This window comes from Sporothrix brasiliensis (assembly GCF_000820605.1).
Source record: "Sporothrix brasiliensis 5110 chromosome Unknown Cont19, whole genome shotgun sequence".
NCBI lineage: Eukaryota > Fungi > Ascomycota > Sordariomycetes > Ophiostomatales > Ophiostomataceae > Sporothrix > Sporothrix brasiliensis.
This window is the reverse complement of record NW_024467138.1, coordinates 3,865,823-3,888,364: the sequence shown is the minus strand read 5'-3', so window position 1 is coordinate 3,888,364 and position 22,542 is coordinate 3,865,823. Positions and strand designations below refer to the sequence as shown.

Genomic DNA, 22,542 nt, shown 5'->3' with positions numbered 1-22,542 from the left:
TGCTCCTCGTCGTGGTCCGACGAGTCTGCACAAGTATGCAGCATTGGGAAGGAACGACCAAGCCAGAGAGGAAGCACGGCAGGAGCGAACGCAAGGCTTCCATCCCCCTAGCATTTGTCTTCTTCACCCCTTGTTTCCTGTAAGTAATACGGGCATGGCCGATGTACATTGGTCTTCTTTTCTTCTTTCAATGGCAAGCCAAGCATGGAGCTTGAAGTGACGCAGACATGAGACTTTCCGGACGCTCACGTGGTTTAATATAGCGGGCTTCTATTTGGCCACACTTCACCGGAACGCTGTTTCTCACCGTAGCACACCTGAGTATCGAATGCGTGGACGGTTGTGGTACGAACGTTGGCGGAAGCTCCCACCTGCTGGTCGTTCTATTCGGCCTTTCTTCTGCGGCCGGTTTCCGTTCTTGCCGTAAACGATGCGCACCTTGCCTCGTCGATACCGTAGGCAACCGTGCTTTCCTGCGTCGTACTTTTTCGCGGTCTGTCCTAGCGAGTCGTTACGCCGCTGGCTCCTTCCTTCTCGCAATGTCGGAACGAACATGAATAAAACGGGAAGCAAGTCTGTAGCTCCTGCCCTTGCTAGCGCGCTGTAGCTGGACTCGAAGTTACTGCGTTCCTGTGCCCTATTTTCGTCTGGACGGCCTTTGATTCGCCGGTTCCTAGCATGTCTCACCGGAGCTCTTTGCCCTCGAGCTCCTGTGATGATTTTGCCTCGCCCCTTGGGATGCAGTGAGATACATTACTCCGTATATATTTCGTACTGTGATGACTTTTACCGCCTCGCGTTACCACCTCTCGTAGTGATGTATCTTTTCTTTTCCTGTGACTAGTTTCTCCCTGTCGGGCTGTTCGCACTCTACGTGTCACCGGCCCTTCCAACCTGGTTTCCTATCGACTTATCATTCTACTCTCCGGCCGCTTCTATTCTCATAAGATGACGTTGAAACGAAAAGCCCTTTCTGATTCCCTGCTCGATTCCGGATTTTTCGGTCACAACTGTTGGCTTGACCGAAATCTCATCCTCTCTCTTGGGCATTACGTCGTACCTGCTTTCCTTTCTGCATGACTCTCACCACTATTTCTCAACCAACAGATACCAATCTACAAATTGACCGATTGGGTTAGCGCGGGCGTAGAACTGGTCTCATGACCTCCTAAGCGTCGAAAAGAAAAAGAGAAAAAAGAAATAACAGTGACGACAAAAGGGAAGGAAAATAAACGAAAATTAGGAAACGAGCCAAACGGTGGCCGGTAAGTCACCGATCTCTGGAAACCGGCCAGATACAGGTAGTGTTCCTTTTTTTTTTTTTTTTTTTTTTTTTTTTTTTTTTTTGCTTCTGCAAAGACAAAGAGGCAAGGTACGACATGCTCCGTACTGTCGTCATTTTCATCATTCGACAGGGCTTGGAGGAGGAGAGGAGGAGGGGTGTGGTTGGATGCAACTCCGCCCTGCTGCATGTGAAGGTGAAAATACCCCTCCTCCCTCCTTGACGACCGACTCGCAGCGAGAAGAGAGAGACGCGAGGGAGGGAAGCAATGCATCTTCTGCCTGTTCTATTTTGCCTCTTCGTGATGGTGGGTGAACTGCCTCATATTCTGGTCCATGCGTTGATCTTCTCTGTGCCTCCTCTCCGCATCGTGCCTTTGCCCATTTGCTCTTTCCTTTCCGCCTGCGGCCAATTTTCACCGACCTCTCCACCTCTGCCCTCAGTTCCGTAGCTTCCTCGACAGGTCACACAGACATCGTCTGCTGCTTCGGCACTGCTAGCTGTAACTAGCGCTGTAGCGCTGCTTTAGTGCTTGCATTTCAACCTCTCACGACTACCACGCCGTTTCGATACGAAAGCTCACCCCAAAAGACAACAAAAATACCAACCACCGCGGAATTGGTCGCCTTCCGCGGGACACATCGCCAATGTCCTTAAAATGTGTCTGTTTGAAAATTTGCAAATGGGGATAGGGTGGTGTGGACTCTGCGTAATGCACACCTTTGCCAATGTTGCGAAAAGTGGCCGAGATGTGGTCAAGTGAGGTCCCGATTTCTGTTACTATTTTTCATTTCGTCCGCATGGTTCAACACAGGCGGACCTGGGTCTGATTTTTGGCTATTTTGGCCTTCTTGGTCATTTACGGCCTGTCTGGATTTGTTGAGAGAACTTGTAAAAAACGATACGTCAGTTTTCTGCAGCTCCTCGCTTTTGCCCACCATCGTACTAGGCTTGCCAAGAGCTAGTCTTCCAGGACGGAATACAGAGGCCGTGTGAAGCTGGCACCGGTTTAGCATGCTGTGCATCTATCTGAAACCTATCATTGAATCTTTTACAGACGTTCAGCCTCCAGCAGACGTTCTCCCTTTGCCGTCAAGACCCTGGGCGTGAGATCAAAACCAGATCAGCAGTTCCTCTCCAGGGCTAAAAGTCGTATGAGGTGGAACGAATTGTCGCAGGTCTTTGGGGGGAGAAAGATCAAACAAACCTCTCATTGATGGCCCAAATAAAAATGAGAATAAAAATCTCGTGGCGTTCCAATGCATTTGCCTTGTCTCTATGCAGCCCTTTGTCTTTCCCTCTTCGACTCTCTCGTAGTAATGTCCCCTTTTCTTTCTTTGCTGTCAGTCATTGGAAAGGGAGCAGCTTCCAGGCTCCGTGTGATTCTTCCATTCAATCTCTACTTTGGTTGAGGATCGCCATGTACGACAACGTGCTGTTTTAATGCATGATCGCCGACAGCATAGTATTGGCTGCGTGTAATTCTCGATACCGGCACACTACTCGAAGACGGATACACCAGTCCTCCTCTCTACACGCTTTTCTCGCTTCCGCCACCTTCGCGAGCCCCGTCCTATGCCGTCCTCCGGGATCGCAGGCTCGGGATGCTCAGCAGGTCAGAAAAAAAAAGATGCAGCAGGACAGGCTAATGACCCAAAACAAGCCCAACATCAAAGAAGGCACATCAAAGAAGGCAATTTTTGGCCAAAGCTGAACAGCAGCACACACCTTCTCAACGATCCATTAATTCAACAGGACCGCCAAGCAGAATCGCTTAAAGGCATCTGTCGAGAGCCGATGCTGTCCTGCATAAAAGGACGCCGACGCTTTGCTGAAGTCCACTTGTCCACAATATGCTTGCTCTTCTTAGCGCGTGGCCCGTCTCATAAAGAGGCACATGATTCCTCGAAAAAAAAAAGTGAACGAGTCTCTTCTTGGCAGTCCCCACTTCCTGCTCTGCAGACATATTGCTGCATGTATCGAGGCTCCCTTACGTCTGACAAAACGGAAGCTGCGTTGCAAAAGTGTCGATATTTGCATGGAAGATGCCCACCCTGTGGATGCATACAACGTGCGAGAGGCCAGGAACGACTGGTGACTGCCAGTTGAGGCCAGTCTTGCGCGGCACGCGCCTTCCCAATTATCGTGAAGTGTTTACTTGCCCCTAACGACTTCTTTTGCCCAATGCAGGCCGGCAATGGGAAAGAGCATAACAGCATGGTAGCGTCTCTTGCCCCTTTTCTGCCAATTTGCCACATGATGCCGGAGCCTTGTCGTTCCTACATCGCAGGACCAAGGTTTTCCCTTCATGAACGCCCTTCCAACACCTTTCATTGGATGAATCGCCCCTCCCCTCTTTTTCACTCTTTAATTACCGTACGATCTGATTGTGTGAAGATATCCTTCACAAAATGCCAAGCGTATTGTCGAATACAGCACAGAGGACTATGGTTCAGCTGTAATAACAGAGCTCCTCCCAAAGTATAGTAAAATCAGCACGATGCAAACCAGGTCACCGTCATCCTGCCGTCTTGTCGTCGTGTCTTACATCTACTCGGTGCACCCCCTTTTTCACAGTTCGTTTAGTTTTTCAGGAAACGGCTTTCCTAAGCTCCAAGAAAAATTGTCCCTCCTAGCAATTCTCAACAAAGACACCGGCTTCTGACTTTTGACTTTTGACTTCTCCCTCGCCTGCCGACTCCCGTACGTCTCAGCAAAGCACTTCTACCAAAACGGATCGGAACGCATTGTTGCCCAGCCTCAATTTGATCGCCGTTCCCTTATCCCACTGTCAATCCTCAGCTCCCATTTGCTGCCTTCCATCACTCTCCTTTTACTCCTCACGTCACCTGTCACTTTGTACACGCCTATCGCCCCTCCACTTGTTTCGAAGTTCGTCATCATTTGCATCCTTTCTCGAAACCAGGCCAAAGGCAGCATCCAGGCCAGGTTCTTACATTGCCCCGTTCGTCCTGCTGATCTGCACAATCATATTATACACCTTTATATCTATTTACAAATTCCCCTCCCTTCCGTCAGCTCTGACTTGACTCTCGGCCTATCACTTACAGCCTTGTTACCAGGAGTATTTCTGCATCTGATTTCAACAATCCTCTCTTTTTCAAGAGCCTTCCATTACAAAACCCGAAACAATCTCTTGAAGCGCTTGCACCAAGTGGACTTGATTTGGTCTACCCAACTCCAACCGTTTACACCTGTAAGTATAATTTTCTAACAGCTGTCTTGGTGGCCCTGGCCCCTTTCAAGAAGTTGCATGCCTCCTTTCGCAGCCTTTCGAGCCTTTTCCTACCTGTGCCCCAATTGTATCCTTATCGATATCGACCTATCCGCGTCCCCTGCCATGACACACTTCTATCCGCTTGCAACCCAACAAGGTGCGGCATTGGGAGACGGGCGACAGCACCGCAGAGTACAATACGCAGGGAGGCAGCTGGTAGGGGAGGACGACACTTGAGAAGCGGCAAGCGACGCTGCATGCACGCGGTTGGAAGACTCACAACGCTCCACACTGGCGGTTGCCTGCTCGCGGGTTGGTCCCGTCAAAGATTGTCTTGTGCTCGCTTGGGCATCCTGCATGTTGGGCATAGTGTGCTACATTTGTCTCTGTCTCTTGCCTCCTGGGCTCCTTGATCATGCTGTTCGACGCGCAACTCGCTCTTGCTTTCGCTTCTCCCTCCAAACCTTCTTCACCTCCTCCACTCTCCGTCCACTTGTCCTGTCCATTCCGTGCTCTACACAGTAAGATACCTCAGCGTGCTCAGTTTCAACTGTTGCTTTTTTTATGGAGCTTGGCCAGGGCACGAGGAACCTGCGCCTGCTGCCCATCAGTCCACCCAGCCATCATCCTGGTCGATCCGCCGCCTGGCGCAGGCGACCTGGGCTCGCTGGGCTGCTGGGCTCCTGGGCAATTTGGGGCATGCCTGGTTGCGCGCTAGTGCGCTGCGTAATCCACTACAAGCTGGGTCGTCCCCGCCGCCAACAGGGGTCACCCGCACCGCTTTTCAGTTTGTCGCTCGCTGCCACTGGCGCTGAATCTTAGCGCCTCCCCAAGGCGACCTGACCAGAACCGAAACTTGGGTCTTGGGTCTTGGGTCTTGGGTTTTGGGTTGTGCTGCATGCCACTTTTTTCCAGTCTCCGCCAAGCGCCACCAGCCCGGCTGTTGCTGCGCCTGGAAGGTTGAGCACGAGAGCCAAAGCGGTGCATCGTACGGAGTCTTTCGTGCCCAAATACGGGAGTGCGGAGTTGAAAACGGACACCCATCCCGTCCTCGTTTCATCCGGCGCGGTGGGCCTTTGTCCTCCGTCCTTGCCTTCGACGGCTCCACTGGGGTTGGACGCCGTTTGGTCCTGGCGTCTTCGCTGTCATCCCGTCTTTTCCGCGCTCGCTGGCATGCGCTTCGCGTGCGCTCTTTGCCTCCCGGAGCCCGGAGGAGCGGGCTGCAAAGCGCCCCCAGGTACCTGTACCCCTCCAGACAGTGGCAACCCCCTCAGATCGCATTGTCCAGGTTGATGTTGGGGTCGCTGTACCTGTACTCCGTGTTGGCGCGGCGAATGGTCGCCAGCCAGTTGCTGGCCAGCACTCTGTTCTGGCCCCGACCGGATTGGCTGCCGTGACTTGGCCTTGCCTTGCACAGAGGAACCTCACCACCCTGGCAAAAAACAGCCGCCACACCCCTCTCGTCCCATCGCTCTTTGCCTCTTTTTACCTCCTGTCCCCACCCATCGTCAATTCGTCGTCTGCTTTTTCTCGAGCATCCCCCGGCTGTTTTGTCTCCGTGCTTTTTTGTCCCTTCCTTTTATCTTACCTTTTCCCCTTTTGTCCGACTTGTTGCCATCGTGTGCACGTTGCTCACAGACGCATCAACAATTTTCAATGTTCCTGAAAATACAGAGTACGTCAATGACTAGCATCAGTCTACTCTTTCCTTTCTTGTGTCCTCCCAACAGCAAAACCGTTACGTCGTACGTCGTAATTCGTACTTGCCCTGTTTGTCCCATTCCCTGCCCCATCCGCCCACAGCTCCGTCATTCCTTCCCTGTCAAGTGCTGCCATGCTAGGGCGCCTACCCGCTCAATCAGCACAGTCGACCTGGACCTGCTTTCTGGCCCCATGGCCCTATCCTGGTCCCCATGCCCCTTCCTCCTCTCACACTACCCCCGCCCCTCTTGTCACCAATCCTTTCCTCCCCTCCTGCCCTTTGTCTTCCTTTCCCACTTTTTCTTCCCACTTCCCAGTTGGCCCCTCAAAACAGACGTCAAACTAGCAAACACCTCAACACTCAGCACTCAACACCGCACCACCGCAAAATACACACGTCGCGCGACACTTTGTCCTTTCGCCTCGTCTTTCTCACAATCTGTCCGTGTTCACGATCCCTCTTGTTTGTGCTCCTGCCTCCCTTTCGTTCAAGCAAGTCCCCTGTCCTCGAGTCGTATTGCATTTTCCCGCCGCGCCGTTCCCTATATGCTGCTTGCTGTTTACGTGTGGCTCGCCCCTCCCCGCCTTCCCTCCTTCCCTCCCCCTCCAGTCACCTGCAACTGTGCATGCGCGCGCCGAAAGCTAAAACAAGCCCGCTGAATTGTTTCTCCTCTTTTCACCCCTTCGTCTCCCTCTCTCTTTTTCTCTCTCTTCTCTTTTGTTTCTCTCCACCAGAACCACCTTTTTCCTCTCTCAGTGGCCCTTTTTCGCCCAGCTGACCTTCTTCTGACACTCGAACAGCTGCATTCCTCTCTCGTCTCGCATTCCGGTCTGCCGTCCACTCATCGCAGAATCCAGCAACAAAAGTACCTTTCAACGGTCTCACCTTGAAAAACACCAGGCTCGCCCTCCACAGCCTTTTTTATTTCGCTTCCTAGGCTCGTTTTGCTGCTAAAACCGACTCACCTCCCAACCTCGCACTGTCGCACACCACCTCTTCGTTTTCCCACCTCCCCGCACCAGTGGTTCTGCACCTGACCCTGGCCTTTCAGCGAACGAAGAAACGAAGGACAGACCAAAAAAAAACACATAAACGACCTCACGACAAGTCGCCCTCTCGCAAATTGACCTGCACGCCAGACACGCTCGAATTCAATCCCGTGCTCGTCTCTGCTGAGTATTGGTGCTTTCGTGCTTCGCCTTCTCTTCGTACCCTTGTTCTTCTCCCTTTTGCCCAACACGGCCGCCTCAACGCCCTCCACCTTGTACCTCTGCACCTCTGGGCCCAGGCTCACCCGCAACGCCATTGTGCATCTCGAACGTCGGTAGCAGCCGCCGTGAAACTGCAACGCATTCTGAATTATGTCGCAAAGTCGGCCGTCAGCCTTCAGCAATCTCCGCATGGGGGGTAAGTTTGGACTCCGTAGCGGACCGACGCAATGTGCCGCGCGCCCTCCGTCTGTTCTGGTTCGTCTATTCGTGGTGGCCGTCAATGGAATGCTAACAATTGCCCTTTTCTGGCTTCTACAGAGGTCGTCCGTGAGAAAGTCCAGGACGGTGTGACTGGCGAAACGAGAGACCTGCAGTACACGCAGTGCAAGATCGTTGGCAACGGCTCCTTTGGCGTCGTCTTCCAGACGAAGCTCTCGCCCTCCAACGAGGATGCCGCCATCAAGCGTGTCCTGCAGGACAAGCGGTTCAAGGTTTGTTTGCCCCAGGCAGACTCGTCAAGCGTTCAAGCGTTTCTCACGAGGCAATCGAGACCAGCCCTCCGACTAACGTTTTTGCCCTCTTCTCTAGAACCGTGAGCTCCAGATTATGAGAATCGTCCGCCACCCAAACATTGTTCAGCTGAAGGCCTTTTACTACTCCAACGGAGAACGCGTAAGTTTGTTCTGGATGTCGCTTTTTTTTTTTTTTTTTTTTTTTACTCTGGCCTTGATGAGGCCGTATTGGCTACATTGTATCACCGCACCTCCTGAGTCGACCCGAGGCGTGTAAAGCTGACGAACTGTGCTTCTCCATGTCCATAGAAGGACGAGGTGTACCTGAACCTGGTCCAGGAATACGTCCCCGAGACGGTATACCGCGCGTCCCGCTTCTTCAATAAGATGAAGACGACCATGCCCATTCTGGAAGTGAAGCTGTACATCTACCAGCTGTTCCGTGCCCTCGCCTACATCCACTCGCAGGGCATTTGCCACCGCGACATCAAGCCGCAGAACCTGCTTCTTGACCCGACAACGGGCATTCTGAAGCTTTGCGATTTCGGTAGCGCCAAGATCCTTGTCGAGAACGAGCCCAACGTCTCGTACATCTGCTCCCGCTACTACCGAGCCCCGGAGCTGATCTTTGGCGCCACAAACTACACGACCAAGATTGGTATGTCTCATTCGAACCTCCCCCCGTCGTGCCTTTTCTTTTCTTAGTTTCCTTATTCTTTATATTGTTATTCTCGGTTTCATTCTAACAAACGGTCTCCTCAGATGTCTGGTCAACTGGCTGTGTTATGGCGGAGCTCATGCTCGGCCAGCCGCTGTTCCCCGGCGAATCTGGAATCGACCAATTGGTTGAGATCATCAAGATCCTGGGAACGCCGACGCGTGAGCAGATCCGGACGATGAACCCGAACTATATGGAGCACAAGTTCCCCCAGATCAAGCCTCACCCCTTCAACAAGGTCTTCCGCAAGGCCGACGCCAATGCCCTTGACCTCATCCAGCGCCTCCTTGAGTACACGCCCACGGAGCGGTTGGCCGCTGTTGATGCCATGGTGCACCCCTTCTTTGACGAGCTGCGCGACCCCAAGACGAAGCTGCCTGACTCGAGACATCAGACCGGCACGCTCCGTGACCTGCCGCCTCTGTTCAACTTCACTCTGCACGGTATGTTTTGGTGCTATTGTACGTCCTCCCAACCAAAAATGGAATGCTAACTTTTTTACCTTTTCCCCCACAAAGAATTGTCGATTGCCCCGAACCTCAACCACAAGCTGGTGCCTCCCAACATGGTCCCGGTTCTTCAGTCGCAAGGCCTCGACATTGACAACTTCACGCCGTTGTCACGGGAAGACATGATGGCCAAGCTCGATTGAGACTAACGATTGAATGGCCTCACGCTCTCCTGAATAACGAAACAAAATACGAAAAATAGCAGAAGTGGAAACCGTCGCTGATGCCGCAGCGGCTGCAACTTAATCGGTGACAGTTTAAGCTGCGGCAAAGGCTGCGACCCATTTTGTCTCGTTTATTCTTTTTTCACGTCATTTTGAAGAGAAACGACATCTGATCCTCGTCCCCTGCCCCCTGCCTTGGATATCCCGACAGCTGAGCCATTCCTCGTTCGTCTTGTTGTTGCTTTTATTGGGGCATATACCAGCTCTTTGTCTCGCTGCGAGCCTAGAGATGGTAGGGCCAGAGCAAGAGCAAAAGAGTGGGATGTTGGGTGTCTTGAGATGAAGATCACACCCTATGTTCACGAATGGGGCCTTGGGACATGCTGAATGGTGCTCCTGACAAAAACTGAAGCTGTCATTGCAGCCACCTACGACGATTCGAACGCCATGCTGCTTTTCCCCGTGTGTGGCATACGGAAACCGGCCTTGCACCTTTTGTATCATTTTTCATTTGCCTCAGCTGGGTGCCTAGTTGGTAACTGGCTGGAGTTCATGAAAAACAGAGGTGCCTAGATTCGGATCGGATATGGAAGTGGGAGGGAAAGGGGTCGAAAATGGGCATACGGGAGGGAGAGGAGTTGGGCTTCTGATAGTTTTTGGCTTCAATTGCTTCGGGGTCTGGGAGTTTCGTTTGTTCTGCTTACCGCCTCACGTGGCCCATTTGGCCAACAAAAAAAAAAACCAACGCGGAAGCTGCTGCAACTGGGAGCGAGATATGACATGACATTGGGGCTTTTGCTGTTTTTTATTCTCTTTTTTATTCCTCTGTTCTATTTCATTTCTCTCTTGGCGCCTTGCCCGTCTGTCTCTGCCTCCTCACTTTCTGTTTTCTTTTTCGTATGTCTCTTGTGCCGTTCTGCTTTTGTTCTTTCGATCTCGCCACACCCCCTTTACCATTTTCCTCTTTAGATTTCTTTTCTACTTCATGGCATACGATGGCCTTAGTTTGTTTCAGACATCGTATACAGTATGTACGGGTTACCGTCTTGCTATTTTACTCTGTTTCTGTCTTTACTGTGTCCGGTGGTGGACTGTTGCTCCTGCGCCCCGTCTCTCGGCCTCGCTTCTGCGCCGTTCCGTGCCTAGTCTCGTTCTTTTAAGACAACGCCTTGCATTTTTCCTTTACCGGCTGCCTGCCTATCGCTCGCAGGGACAGACCGTCTCTGTCTTTTCCGTGTTTTTTTTTATCAAATATCACAATCGTTCCGTGGCACCTCTGGCAGTTCCAGATATGCCATGTTTTGCATTGACGGAGAAAAGTCTATTCGCATTACATACCATTGTGCCGGAGTGACTGGAGTAAGAGGTCTAGGAGCCTGGAGAGAATCGAAAGGAGCAGGATGAGGGAATTATGAGGGTGTCTTCTTATTCATCCCTTTCATCCCGAGTTCTTGTTTATACATTTTGTATTATTTTAGTAGAGGTATTGCAACATGAATAACATTGATGGCTGCGATGGTTATTTCTAGGACCAGTTCACACGCCTTTGACATCAGTGGCAATAAAGTGAAGCTTCACACACGTCTTAATCGACTTGTATTCGTAAAAAACAGGGTAACCAAATCGACCGACCTCCTAAGAGTCATCGCCGAGGGCTTTATCGCACCTGCCTCGCGTGACCATTGTGGTTCTTTTGCCGGCAGATTATATTCTGTGCAATGACGACGTTCGCTCTTCCTCTTTCCGTGGGTTGGTTGTTTCGCCCGGGGTGCGGAAGGAGCTATGACCACCTGCGCATGCGAACACTTGATGCCCAAGATCCAAGGCACCAATGCATACAGGCCAATGCAGGTCGGCCGCCTGGGCCACTTTGACCAGCGTTTTTCTTAGCGCCGAAACACCAAGCTGGCAGGATGTCGCACAGAGGTGGTTGCCGGCGTTTATGGGGCACGCGAATGTTCCCTTTTGCGTGTTCTCTTTTTCTTATTTTTTTCTCGCGTTCCATCTCCAGATCGTCACAGCGAGCATCACGACCTACGGCCACAACTGTCGGCGACTGCGACGTGTATTTCCATCATTTGGTCCTCTGCATGCGACATTCATCCCAGCTGTTGCCTTCATTCATTCACAGCGTTCGAGCCCTATTCAATTGCTACCCAGCTTTCGCTGGCGGTCGAGAGATCAAAGATCCATTTGACTTTTGCTTGCGACGTCAGCGACGTCAGCGACACTTGAGTTTTGCCTGAGACGCATAGCAAACACAAGCCGCCATGGCCGACTACGACCGCCGCGGCGGACACAACAACTACCAGAACAACCGCAAGCGGAGATACAGAGGTGCGCCCCCCTCAACCATTTGAACATCCCTGGCTGAGGATCTTGAAGGACGTCGTCCGACAGACTAACCCGTGCAGATGACGACGACAACGAGTTCCGCAACCAGCGCCGCCGCTCAGAGCCTCCCGCGCCTGTCCGCATCCGCCGCCGCCTGCTGGCCCTCGCCGAGTCGCCCCTGAGCCGATGGGACGACGAGGTTGTCGACATCGCCCGCCTCGTCACGAGCACCGACGACAACGGTCCCACGCGCGAGAGCTTCGTCCGTCTTGCCTGCCAGATGGTGCGCGAGCAGCCGCTCAAGACGCCCTTTGTCGCCGCCCTTCTCCTCATCGTCAACGTCCTCAAGCCCGACATTGTCGTCGACGTCCTGCGCGCCGTCGCTGCTGCGACGGAGAGCGCCATTGCCGACGGCCGCTGGCGCGAGGTGAAGCTGCAGCTTCGCCTCATCGCCTGCTTGCAGCCGTGCCTGGAGGGCGACGGCGTGTTCCCGCTGCTCGACACCTTGTTTGCGCGTGCGGTCGACCTGCAGACGGCCAGCTCCGACGACGTGATTGGCACAGAGCTGGTTAAGATCATCTTGCTGACCATTCCCTACGTCATGACGGCCGTGTCAGCCTCGTCTGCATCGTCTGCATCCTCAGACCCGGAGAACACCGACAGCGACAGCATCGAGCAGTGGCGCCAGCGCGCGGCTGACCTGATGGAGAAGACGGACATTATCGCCTCGGAGCCCCATGCGCTGCAGGGTCTGATGGACCCGTACCACCACGGCATCGACACGGGCCGCAAGGCCAAGAAGGCCAAGGGCGCCGGCGATGCCATGGAGGAGGACGACGACGACGACAACAATAACGACGACAACGACGACGACGAGACAGAGGCCGACGGCGACAACGGCCCACCGCCCGCCGAGAGCGTCATCGCCCTGCTCCAGAAGCAGCTGCAGGCCGAGGCGGCCAACGGCTGGCCGCTCACGTGCCTGCCGCGCATGCACAAGCTACCACTCGAGGAGGCTGGTCTGCAGGATAAGGCGCAAGAGCCAACCACGAGGCACCCGCTGCCGGCGATTGCTGTCCCCGAGACGGTCATTGCAGGCCCCCGCGCCCTGTTCCCCGAGGTGTACTTCTCCGTGTACGGCGCATGGGTGGACGAGGACGAGGGCTCGGCCACGAGCGCCCTCTCGCCGCAGGCTGCGGCGTTCCTGCCGCACTCGGTGCCGCCTCTGACCGACGCGGCGTCGTCGTTGATCCGCGACATCCTGCTTGATACGATCAACGGGCTCGACTTCAACCGCAACGCCACCGCGCGGTTCCTCATCGACATTGACTGCTACTTTGCCGACGGCACGTTTGTCAAGCGCGCAACGCCCTACGACCGTCTGCGCGAGATTGAGCCGGGCAAGTCGACGTGGAAGCCCGAGGACGTGGCCGTCGACACGGTGTTCGCACAGCTCTTCCAGCTGCCCCAGCCCGAGCACAAGCTCGTGTACTACCATGCTGTGCTGGCCGAGGCGTGCAAGATTGCGCCCGCCGCCATTGCGCCCAGCCTGGGCCGCGCGATCCGCTTTCTGTACCGCAACAGCCCGCGCATGGACCTGGAGCTGGTCGGCCGCTTCGTCGACTGGTTCGCCCACCACCTGAGCAACTTTGGCTTCACCTGGAAGTGGGCCGAGTGGGTCGACGACGTCGACCTGCCGGACCTGCACCCGCACAAGGCCTTTATCCTGGCCGCCATCGACAAGGAGATTCGCCTCAGCTTTGCCCAGCGCATCAAGAACACGCTGCCGGAGCCGTACCAGGCGCTGATCGACCCGAACACGGAGCAGGACGTGCCGCCGTTCAAGTACGCGGAGCCCAAGGAGGGTGCGACGGCGACGGCGACGGCGACGGCCGCCGACGACGTTCCGTTTGCGGCCGAGGGGCGGGAGCTGGCCGTGCTGCTCAAGCGCAAGGCCGCCGACGAGGACGTCCAGGCCGTCATCGAGCGCATCCACAGCCAGGCGCTCGACGCCGGGCTCGATCCCCTGGTCACGTCGACGGACGTGTTCACGACGGCCGTGCTGTGGGTCGGCTCCAAGTCGCTGTCGCACGTGCTGGCCGCCATCGAGCGCACCAAGGACCGGCTGCTGGACGCGGGCGCGGCCTCGGAGGCGGCGCGCACCCAGATTCTCGTGGCCGTCATGTCCTTTTGGGGCGCCCACTCGGGCGTGGCCGTGTCGATTACGGAGAAGCTGCTCAACTATGCGATCCTGACGCCCGACACGATTGTGCAGTGGGCCCTGTCCAAGAAGGACCAAAAGGGCGCGAGTGCCAGCCTGGCCGTCAACCACGTCGCCGAGCTCGTGTTCAACACCGTCGACAAGGTCACGCGCCGCGTGCACCAGCTGGTGGGCGCCTCGCAGACGGCGGCCGCGGCCGTCGCGGCCGCCACCCAGACCGTCGAGGCAGCCAGGGAGCGCCAGCGCAACCCCCCGCCGCCGCCGCCACCGGCCGCTGTGGCCGCCCCCAAAGACGGCGACCTCGATGTGGCCATGGACGAGGATGCGGGCGCGGCGTCGTCGACGCATGCGGCTGCGTCGGCCATGGCCGAGGCTGCGGCGGCCGCCGCGGCCGACGCCGACGCGGCAGTTGAGGCGGCGGAGGCGGCGCGCGTCCAGGCGACCGCCGACCTCGAGGCCGCGCGCGCCGCCCAAGCCGCCGAGACCAAGGCGATGCGCGACCTGTTCCGGCTGCTGGGCGACGCGCTGCAGCCGTGGCTCGCGGGTGACGACAGCGGCCTGGCCAAGGCGTGGGCGGTGCGGTGGCAGCGCGTCGTGCAGCGGCGCGCGGCCGTGGAAGAGGCGTTCTTGCGCGGCGAGGCGCAGCGCATCGCGGCGGACGAGGCGGCGGCGGCGGCGAGCAAAAACGGGGCCGACGGCGAGAGTGCATGAGAACGGGGCGAGACTCGACTCTCCAAAAAGCCATCCGTCAGACATATATGTAGCACCATGTTGCGTTGTTTGATTTTATGTTTTGTTATTTTGCTGTTTCGTCTCATGTGTACTTCGTCTTCTTCTGTTCATGTAATTTCCTGGTTCCCTCTCGGGCTACCATATTATTTTCTTTCGCATTTGCACATAGGAGGTCAAGGCGATCATGGAGGCTGCTTACAGATGGGGGTCTCATAACTACACAGGTCGTTTCTACACGTTTTGCTATCCGATGAACATGCCATCCAATGCACATCACATGCTGTTTTCTTTTCTTCTTCACCCCGCAGACGACACGTCGACTGGGTGTGGGTTGGCGGCAATCTCGCGGGCCACCTCGCGCGACCGCGCATTGTCCTCGAAGCTCAGGCGCAGCAGGTCCACGACCTCCTCGGCCGTAAAGTACAGGCTCAGCTCGCTCTCCATCCACAGGTAGCGCACCTCGCGCAGGTTGGACTGCAGCACTTCCGACAGATACTGCAGCCGCAGCCAGTTGGGCGCGTACTGCGACGTCATGGGGATGCTCGCGTCGCCTTCGCCTTCGCCGTCGGCAGGCAGCCGGAACAGGTCGTCCAGCTCCGTCACTTTCTGAATCAGGTTCGCCAGGCTAAATGCCTCGTCCTGGCTGATGGACGGCATGTCCAGCACGTCGGCAATCAGCTTCTGGGCCACGGCGTCGGCCAGCGCGCCGACCGCCTGCGACCACGCCGACGGCGCCAGCACGTCCTCCCAGGCCGCCGCCATCGACCGCACGCGCGCCACGGCGGCGTCCACGTAGTCGTCGGCGTCCTCGTCGCTCTCTTGGTGCGACGGGTAGCCGCGGCTGCTGCTGCCGCTGCCGCCGCCGCCGCCGCTCTCCTGCAGGACGTTCTGGTCGCCCCCGAGCAGGTCGCGCAGCACCGTCTTTTGCACGGCCATCTCGCGGCCGTAGGCGCGGCTGGCAAACCCCTGCAGCTTGGCCACCTCGGCATCGAGACGCAGCATCGACGCGGCTGCAGGCGGGAGACGGTCCGTCCATGCAGTGGCCACCTCGCCCAGGCGCTCGGCCAGGTACATGGCGTCGTTGTAGAGGTACATGCTGCCGCCGACGTCGTGCGCGTAAGAGTGCGGCGAGACAGCGCGGAACATGGCGAGGGCCAGCGCCGGCAGACTGAACAGGCCCGCGCCGGCAGCCGACACAGAGCTGCCCTCGTAGGCGCCCGAGGTCAGCGCGACGCCGTCCTCGAGGATGGACGTGATGAGGTCGAGCACGGGGCCCGGCATCGACGAGATGTGGTACTTTTCCTTCATGACCATTTCTCGTATGGCGGTGTCGTGCGGTTCGTTTGGTGCCGCTGGTGGTGCTTTTGTTGTGGATGTGGACGGTGCTTCCTTCTTTGCCTTTTTTGGTGACGGCGGCTTGGCTTTTGCTGGCTCGTCGTTGTCCTCTCCGCCGTCGTCGTCGCCCCAGCCCCAAGCATCCGCCGCATCGTCATCGTCATTGTTGTCTTCTGGACCCTCCTTGGCTGCTGCCTTCGGCTCTGACGGCTCGGGTACCGCCTCTTCTTCCGCCGTTTCTTCCTCTGGCTCAGCCGCGGCATCGTCGTCGTCGTCGCCCCAGGCAGCCCACGCATCGGCGCCATCGTCTCCATCGTCCTTGGCCGTGGCGTTTGATTTAGACGTGCTCGCTTTTGTTGATGCTGCTGGTCTTGAGTCCTGTTCTTGCACTTCGTCTTCTTCGTCGGACCAGGCTGTATCCCAGTCGGTCGCCTGTTCTGTTGTGCCAGTGGCTGCAGCCGGCGCGGCAGCGAGCTCCTTGCCCTCGGACCGCGAGACCATCTGCTTCTCGACCCTCTCAACCTGCAGTGGCTTGCCGAGGCCCTTGGCCACGTTGTTCCGTACCGTGTTGAGGGCCGCTTCTTTGCGCTTGGCGAGCCAGACGCGTGGTGCACTCTCGATCCACTCCTGCAGGCGGCCGAATCCGGTGTAGTGCAGGTCCGTCAGACGTGCACAGAACCCCTGTGCCGCTTGCAGGGTGCCCTCGAAGGCGGCCATCTGGTCCAGGGATGTGGGGACCGACGACGCCAGCCAGACATCGATGACACGGGCCACGAGCTCTGGCACCATGACCGAGGAGATGGACTGGACGAGGTCGGCCGGCAGCTTGTCGGCGAAGAATGAGAACATCGTGTCGAGGTCCTCGAACAGTGCGGCCACACCGTCACTTCCCGCTTCGTTCTTTGACGGGCTGTGCTCGCGAATGCCCAGCTCCGCGCCGTCGACGTAGATGCGTGGCCGCGACGGACGGGGCTGTGACAGGTCGGTGCGCGGTGCCACAATGGCCTTGTCGAGCGCGTGCCAGAGGTCCACCATGCGCCGGTCGACCTCCTTGTACGCCTTGAGCCCAACGACGGCGTCGGACAGGCTCATGGGCTCGTCGGGCCGCGTCTCGTGGATTGTCAGGGTCGCCTGCCGCTCGTCCGCCTGGACACGCACCAGCGCGCTCCACACGTGGTCGAACACGCGGTGCACGTCCGCCTTGAGCTCAAACGCCCGCAGGTCCAGCAGCCGCATCGCGCGGCACGACTTGCTCACCGGCATCGCGTCCAGCGCGCCCCACGCGCGCTCCAGCAGCCGCAGCGCGTCCAGGATGCGCCGCTGCGCCGCGGCCTGCTCGACGTCGTCCAGCAGCCGGCTGACGCCGCGGATGGCCTCGAGCAGGTAGCGCACCTGCAGGTTGTAGTTGAGCTCGCCCGTCAGGAACTGCGCGTGTGCCTCGGCCTCGGCCTCTGCCGGGGTCTGCAGTTGCGTTGTTTGTCCCCCGCCTGCATTCCCGGTCCCACCTTCGCTGGACCGCACGCCGTCTCCGTCGTTTGCCCGCACGAGAATGTCGCCGGCCAGCGTCTTCCGCCGCGCAATGGCCACCTGCAGCGCTTTGGCGTTGTCGATCCACGCCTGCACGTCGCCCGCCGTGTCGTGGACAATCGCCTGGATCTCGGTCTCGAGTGCCGTCTTGGCGTCGGCCAGCACGCGGATCGCGTCGGGGAGCGTCTCGGCGCGCAGGGCGGCCGTGGCCACGTCGTTGTCGGCCGGGAAGAGGCCTTGCGTCGAAAAGTCGACGAGCGCCTGGCCGATGACGCTCGCGCCTGGCCGTGATGCGGGCGATGCCGCCATTGTGTGGCGGTGTGTCGATAGGGGGTTGGTGGCCGTAAGCTGTGTTTCTGCTTGGGGTATCGTAGCCGCAGGGCTGAATGTCGGTGGTTGTGATGTTGAGATGTTGTGTCGTGCAAGTTGCAGTTGATCAAAGGACAGCTGTAGCTGTGTTGGATACAGTGGGGTCGGGGGGAAGTCGCAACCCGAGCTCACGCTACCATGTGATTGGACAACGAACGTCATAGCACTCACAGCGCACTGTCGGCTGCTACAGCGCCCTAATACAGCGCATAGCACCTAACTTTGTGGAAGGGCAACAAACTCTACATACGGAACATCAAAACAACCTCAGTTCTCTTCTCACCGTTACTCGGTTTGGCTCAATGGTCGATGTCCTGTAGTTTATTTTCGTTCCTGGCATGAATGCTTGGTATGCCTCCTTCTGAATCCCATATAGTACACTATATATACGAATACAATGGCTGTTCTTATCTACAGATGCGATGCTCTTCTTCTCTCCTCGTCTCCTCGTCTCCTCGCCTTTCCTCGTCCCCTTGTTCCTTCATTCGTCATCAGTTCTCCTCCTCCCCTACATGAGGCTCGTCCGGCCGCCAACCTCCATGCTGCCTTGGCCGTCGCGCATCTCGCCGCTGCGGCCCACCACAAACTCCTTGTAGATGCGCTCCAGCCGCCGCCGCTCCTGGTCGCTGATGCTGGCCCGCGTGCTGTCGAGCGCCTTGTAGACGTGCTTCCAGCGGATGACGACATCACGGCCCGACGCCGCCGCCGCCGCCGAAGCAGCACCCTTGCCACCGTCTGCATCGCCAGCCGAGCCCGGCCGCTGGGCCGTGCGTTCGCGCCGCCGTGCCAGCCGGATGCTGTCGAGCTTGGCCACAATGGCCGCGCGCTCCGCCAACGCCGCCGACCGGTGCTGTGCCTGGCCGTTGCTCTCGGACGACGCGCTGCCGTCGTCCGCACCGTACCGGAAGGAGACAAAGTTGTGTACGGCGGCGGCAGCGGTGGTGGCACCGGATGCCGACTTCTTGCCCGAGGACACGGCCGCGCGCTTGCCGCTGGAACCGTTCGTGGCGCTCGTCGCCGACGCCGACGCGGCAGACGCCTTCTGCTCGCGGTCGTTGAGCACGTCGTGGATGGCCTCGAGCTGCGCATTCGACACGAGCGCCTGCAGATCGGCGCCCGAGAAGCCCTCGGTGCGCTGCGCCAGGTTGCGCATCGCCTCGCTGTCGTCGCTCTGGTTGGGCCCGCCGAGCACCTCGTCGCTCATCTTGGCCTTGTTGCCGAGCGCGCGGAAAATGTCGAGGCGGTCGGCGGCGTCGGGGAAGCCGCACAGCAGACTCTTGTCGAGACGGCCGGGGCGCAGCAGGGCCGGGTCGATGAGGTCCGGGCGCGAGGTGGCGGCCAGAACGTAGACGCCCGACAGGCCCTCGGCGCCGTCCATCTGCGTGAGCAGCTGGTTGACGACGCGGTCGGTGACGCCCGTCGAGTCGTGGCCGCGCTTGGGCGCGATCGAGTCGAACTCGTCAAAGAAGAGCACGCACGGCTTGGCGGCCTGCGCGCGCTCAAACAGGTCGCGCACACTCTTCTCGGACGCGCCAATGTACTTGTTGAGGATCTCTGGGCCCTTGACGCTGATAAAGTTGAGGCCGCACTCGCCCGCCACCGCGCTGGCCAGCAGCGTCTTGCCGCAGCCCGGGTAGCCGTACAGCAGCAGGCCCGACCGCAGCCGCAGCGGGCACTTGGCAAAGATGGGCGCGTACTTGGTCGGGTACTCGAGCGTCTCGAGCAGCACGCGCCGCGTCTCCTGCAGGCCGCCGATGCTGTCAAACTTGGTCGTCGAGTGCTGCAGCGTCACGTTGCGCAGCGACGTCGGCGTGAAGCCCTTGAGCGCCCGCGCAAAGTCCACGCGGTCCAGCGGCACGATGCTCGACACGTTGTCGTCGAGGTCGCTGTTGCCCGTGATCGACCGCACGAGCGCCTCGTTCTTGGCCCGCGCCACCAGCTGGCTGAGGTCGCCCGGCATGAACCCGTCCGTCTCGCCCGCGACATCCAGGAAATCAAGGTCCTCTTGGATCACAAACGCGCCGTCGTTGTCGCCGCCGCCGCCGCCGCCCGCCGCCTGCGAGTCGCGTCGGCTCGTCTGTCTCGCGCCGTCCATCATCCAGTTGCCGCCATCGTCGCTGGCCGCCCGGCCATCCGCGGTCGTCGGCCGGCTGCTGTTGTTGTTGGTATCCTCGCCGCTGTTCTGGCCGCCATTGCCCAGCCGCTTTGCGGCCTGCTCTGCATCGAGCGCGTTCTGCCTCGCAAAGTTCTCCATAATCTTGCGGCGCGTATCCTTGTCCGGCGCCTTGAGATCGACAATCTCGCGCACCACGTGGCCGCCGACGACGACGTTGTGCAGCGAGTCCTTGCCCTGTGCCGTCGCCAGCAGCACGACATTGCTGTCGGGCCGGCCGCAGTACTGCCGCACAATCGCGCACAGGCCTTCGCTGATCTGCCGGCTGCGGCCCTCTTCGCTCTGCACCACGAGCTCCGTCTCCGCGGGGCAGAGACGGTCCAGATCGTCCAAGATGACGAGCGCCCTGCCACCCAGGCGCGCGCCCCAGCTGGCACCCATAAACAGGCGGCTCAGCGTCTCCTTGATCGTCGCAATCTTGCTCTCCTCGTTGACCAGCTTGCGACAGGCCAGGTACGACACGTGGAAGAACTCGCTTGTTCGCAGCGCCTCGCCAATCTGCTGTGCCACCGACGTCTTTCCAGAGCCCAGTGCGCCGGTCAGCAGCACGGACGACGAGTGCGACAGGTGCGTCTGCAGGTCGCTCAGGATGCCGTTGATGCCGACCAGAGTCTGTTGCGAAGAAGACAGCGGGGACGCGGCATTCGCCTCGGCCTCCACCAGCCAGGATGGCTTCGGAATGGGTGCTTGGACCTCGTAGGCAGAGCTGGTGACTGTGGAGCCCAGGATCCATTTTGTGTTGTCGCCCTGCGCTGCCGCGTCGGCTGGTGACACGCTCAGCTTCAAGAAACCGCCGCACCAGCCACTTGGAGCAGGCTCTGGGCCGTTGTTAAGACCCAAGACCAGACCGTCGGTCAGCGGGCCCTGGAACAGGCCCTGCGGCGCTTTACCGCCGTAGTGTGCTCGGATTCGCTTAATGGCGTCTTCCTTCTCGTACTGTGCGTCGCCGCCAAACTTGATCCCCGCTGCCTGCTTGCTGCTGCTGCTGCTGCTGTCCTCGAAGGGGTACAGCTTAATCTTCTGTACCATCTTCGGGGCCAGCGGTTGAGAAGCCGGCTCGATCTTGACCACACCGCCGACGATGCCCTGGCAACTGAGGGCCGAGCAGAGAGCAGGCGACAGTGCGGCTGTCTGGCCGTTTGGCGGGTCGTCCCAGGGACGGATCTGGACGATGATGCGTGCTGCCGACTCGGTGGAGCTCAGGCCAGGGCCGCCTGGTTGTGCAGCGCCAGTCCCCGGCGCAGGTGCCGTCGCGCCGCCCACAAGAATCTCACCGCCGCCACCGCCCGGCTGCTGCGGTTGTTTGGGAGGCTGTGCGCCGCCCGCTCGCAACAATGTGATGGACGCCCATTTCAGGCCACGGAACTCGTTGGGCAGCAGCAGGTCGCGGTCCACCCACACGGCCAGACCTGCATCGCCGGCCACCACGTCCTCATCGAACCACTCGTCGCAGAGCGCCCGGTCGACTGCGCGCAAGAACAGCGCCGGCTTCCGCTCCTCGCGCGCGCCCCGTCCCCGTGCTGTGCTCGTGCCGCTCTTCTTGGACGTGCTCGTCACACTGCGGTTCTCGCGGCTGCTGCGCGAGGGCTTCGCCCGCGTCTTGGGCGCCACAATCACCTCGGCGTCCGGCGCCACCTTGGCAAACGGCGCGTCGGACGGCAGCGCAGGCTCCAGCGACAGCACCTTGATGTTGGCCGTCGACGTCGGCGAGAGGTGCAGCGTCAGCGGGTGTGGAGGGATGGTTGCGCCGCCGGGCCCTGCGGAGCCCGTGAAGGCGGGATTGGGCAGCGCGCGGATCTGGTTCATCAGGTTGATCTCGAGGAACGTGGCATGCAGCTCGACCATCTCCCAGTCCTCGGGCGTCAGCGGCTCAATGTTGATTGTGTGTGCCAGCGGCGGGTCGAGGTAGATCGTGGCCGTGACCTTTTGGCCGTCGTGCAGGCCGAGCGTGTGTGCAAACGTGGCGTCGATCTCGACGACGGCAATCTCCTGGTCGCTGCCGCCACCCGTCCGCCCGCCGCCCCCGCGGGCGCTACTTGTGATGCTGTCGCGGCCGACGAGCGAGGCCATCTTGCGTCGGCTCGGCATGCCCGTCCAGCCGACGAAGATGGACCGCTGGACCGAGGGCGTTGGCCCCGAGCTGTCGGGGCGAGGGGCCGCTGGGGCGCGGTAGCTGAGCTCGATGACGACATTTTGTATGGGCTGTCTGTCAGTAAGAGGGGCATAAAAGCATAAAAGGTTCTCGCAGCCATATCAAGCACGACCTACCGTATCCACGTTCAAGAGAATGTTGACGAGCGAAGATGGCAGGTTGACGAAGCACTTTTGCAGCTGCACCAGCGACAGCTCAGCTGCCGTGGACTGCGAGTTCTTGCGCGGCGCCATGGCTGGCTGGTGTGATGTGCGAGGCACGAACTGGGTGTCTGCTGTCGCTCGCGTGTTGCTGCCCCTGTGTCGGGATGCGTGGCAACGTATGAGGTGGTGTCTGCTGTTGTGAAAGTGTCGATTGAAGATC

At 58.6% G+C, this 22,542-nt stretch overlaps 4 protein-coding genes across 4 annotated transcripts; 2 read left to right on the top strand and 2 right to left on the bottom strand.

Moving 5' to 3' along the window:
* Positions 1–7,583: 7,583 nt before the first annotated feature.
* SPBR_00448 (uncharacterized protein) lies at positions 7,584–9,315 on the top strand (the record flags this gene model as incomplete). The annotated part of the gene is made up of 6 exons (XM_040758767.1): positions 7,584–7,629; positions 7,752–7,924; positions 8,022–8,105; positions 8,255–8,603; positions 8,708–9,106; positions 9,182–9,315. The coding sequence occupies 6 exons, from the start codon at positions 7,584–7,586 to the stop codon at positions 9,313–9,315; spliced, it is 1,185 nt and encodes a 394-aa protein (XP_040618872.1).
* A 2,291-nt stretch (positions 9,316–11,606) lies between these two features.
* SPBR_00144 (nuclear cap-binding protein subunit 1) lies at positions 11,607–14,602 on the top strand (the record flags this gene model as incomplete). The annotated part of the gene is made up of 2 exons (XM_040758464.1): positions 11,607–11,673; positions 11,751–14,602. 2 exons carry the CDS (start codon positions 11,607–11,609, stop codon positions 14,600–14,602), a joined length of 2,919 nt encoding a protein of 972 aa, XP_040618871.1.
* Positions 14,603–14,920: 318 nt separating this feature from the next.
* SPBR_00167 (centromere/kinetochore protein ZW10) lies at positions 14,921–17,794 on the bottom strand (the record flags this gene model as incomplete). The annotated part of the gene is made up of 1 exon (XM_040758487.1): positions 14,921–17,794. The coding sequence occupies one exon, from the start codon at positions 17,792–17,794 to the stop codon at positions 14,921–14,923; it is 2,874 nt and encodes a 957-aa protein (XP_040618870.1).
* Positions 17,795–18,362: 568 nt separating this feature from the next.
* Positions 18,363–22,412, bottom strand: SPBR_00058 (peroxin-1; the record flags this gene model as incomplete). Its single annotated transcript, XM_040758378.1, has 2 exons — positions 18,363–22,229; positions 22,296–22,412. The coding sequence occupies 2 exons, from the start codon at positions 22,410–22,412 to the stop codon at positions 18,363–18,365; spliced, it is 3,984 nt and encodes a 1,327-aa protein (XP_040618869.1).
* Positions 22,413–22,542: the final 130 nt, after the last annotated feature.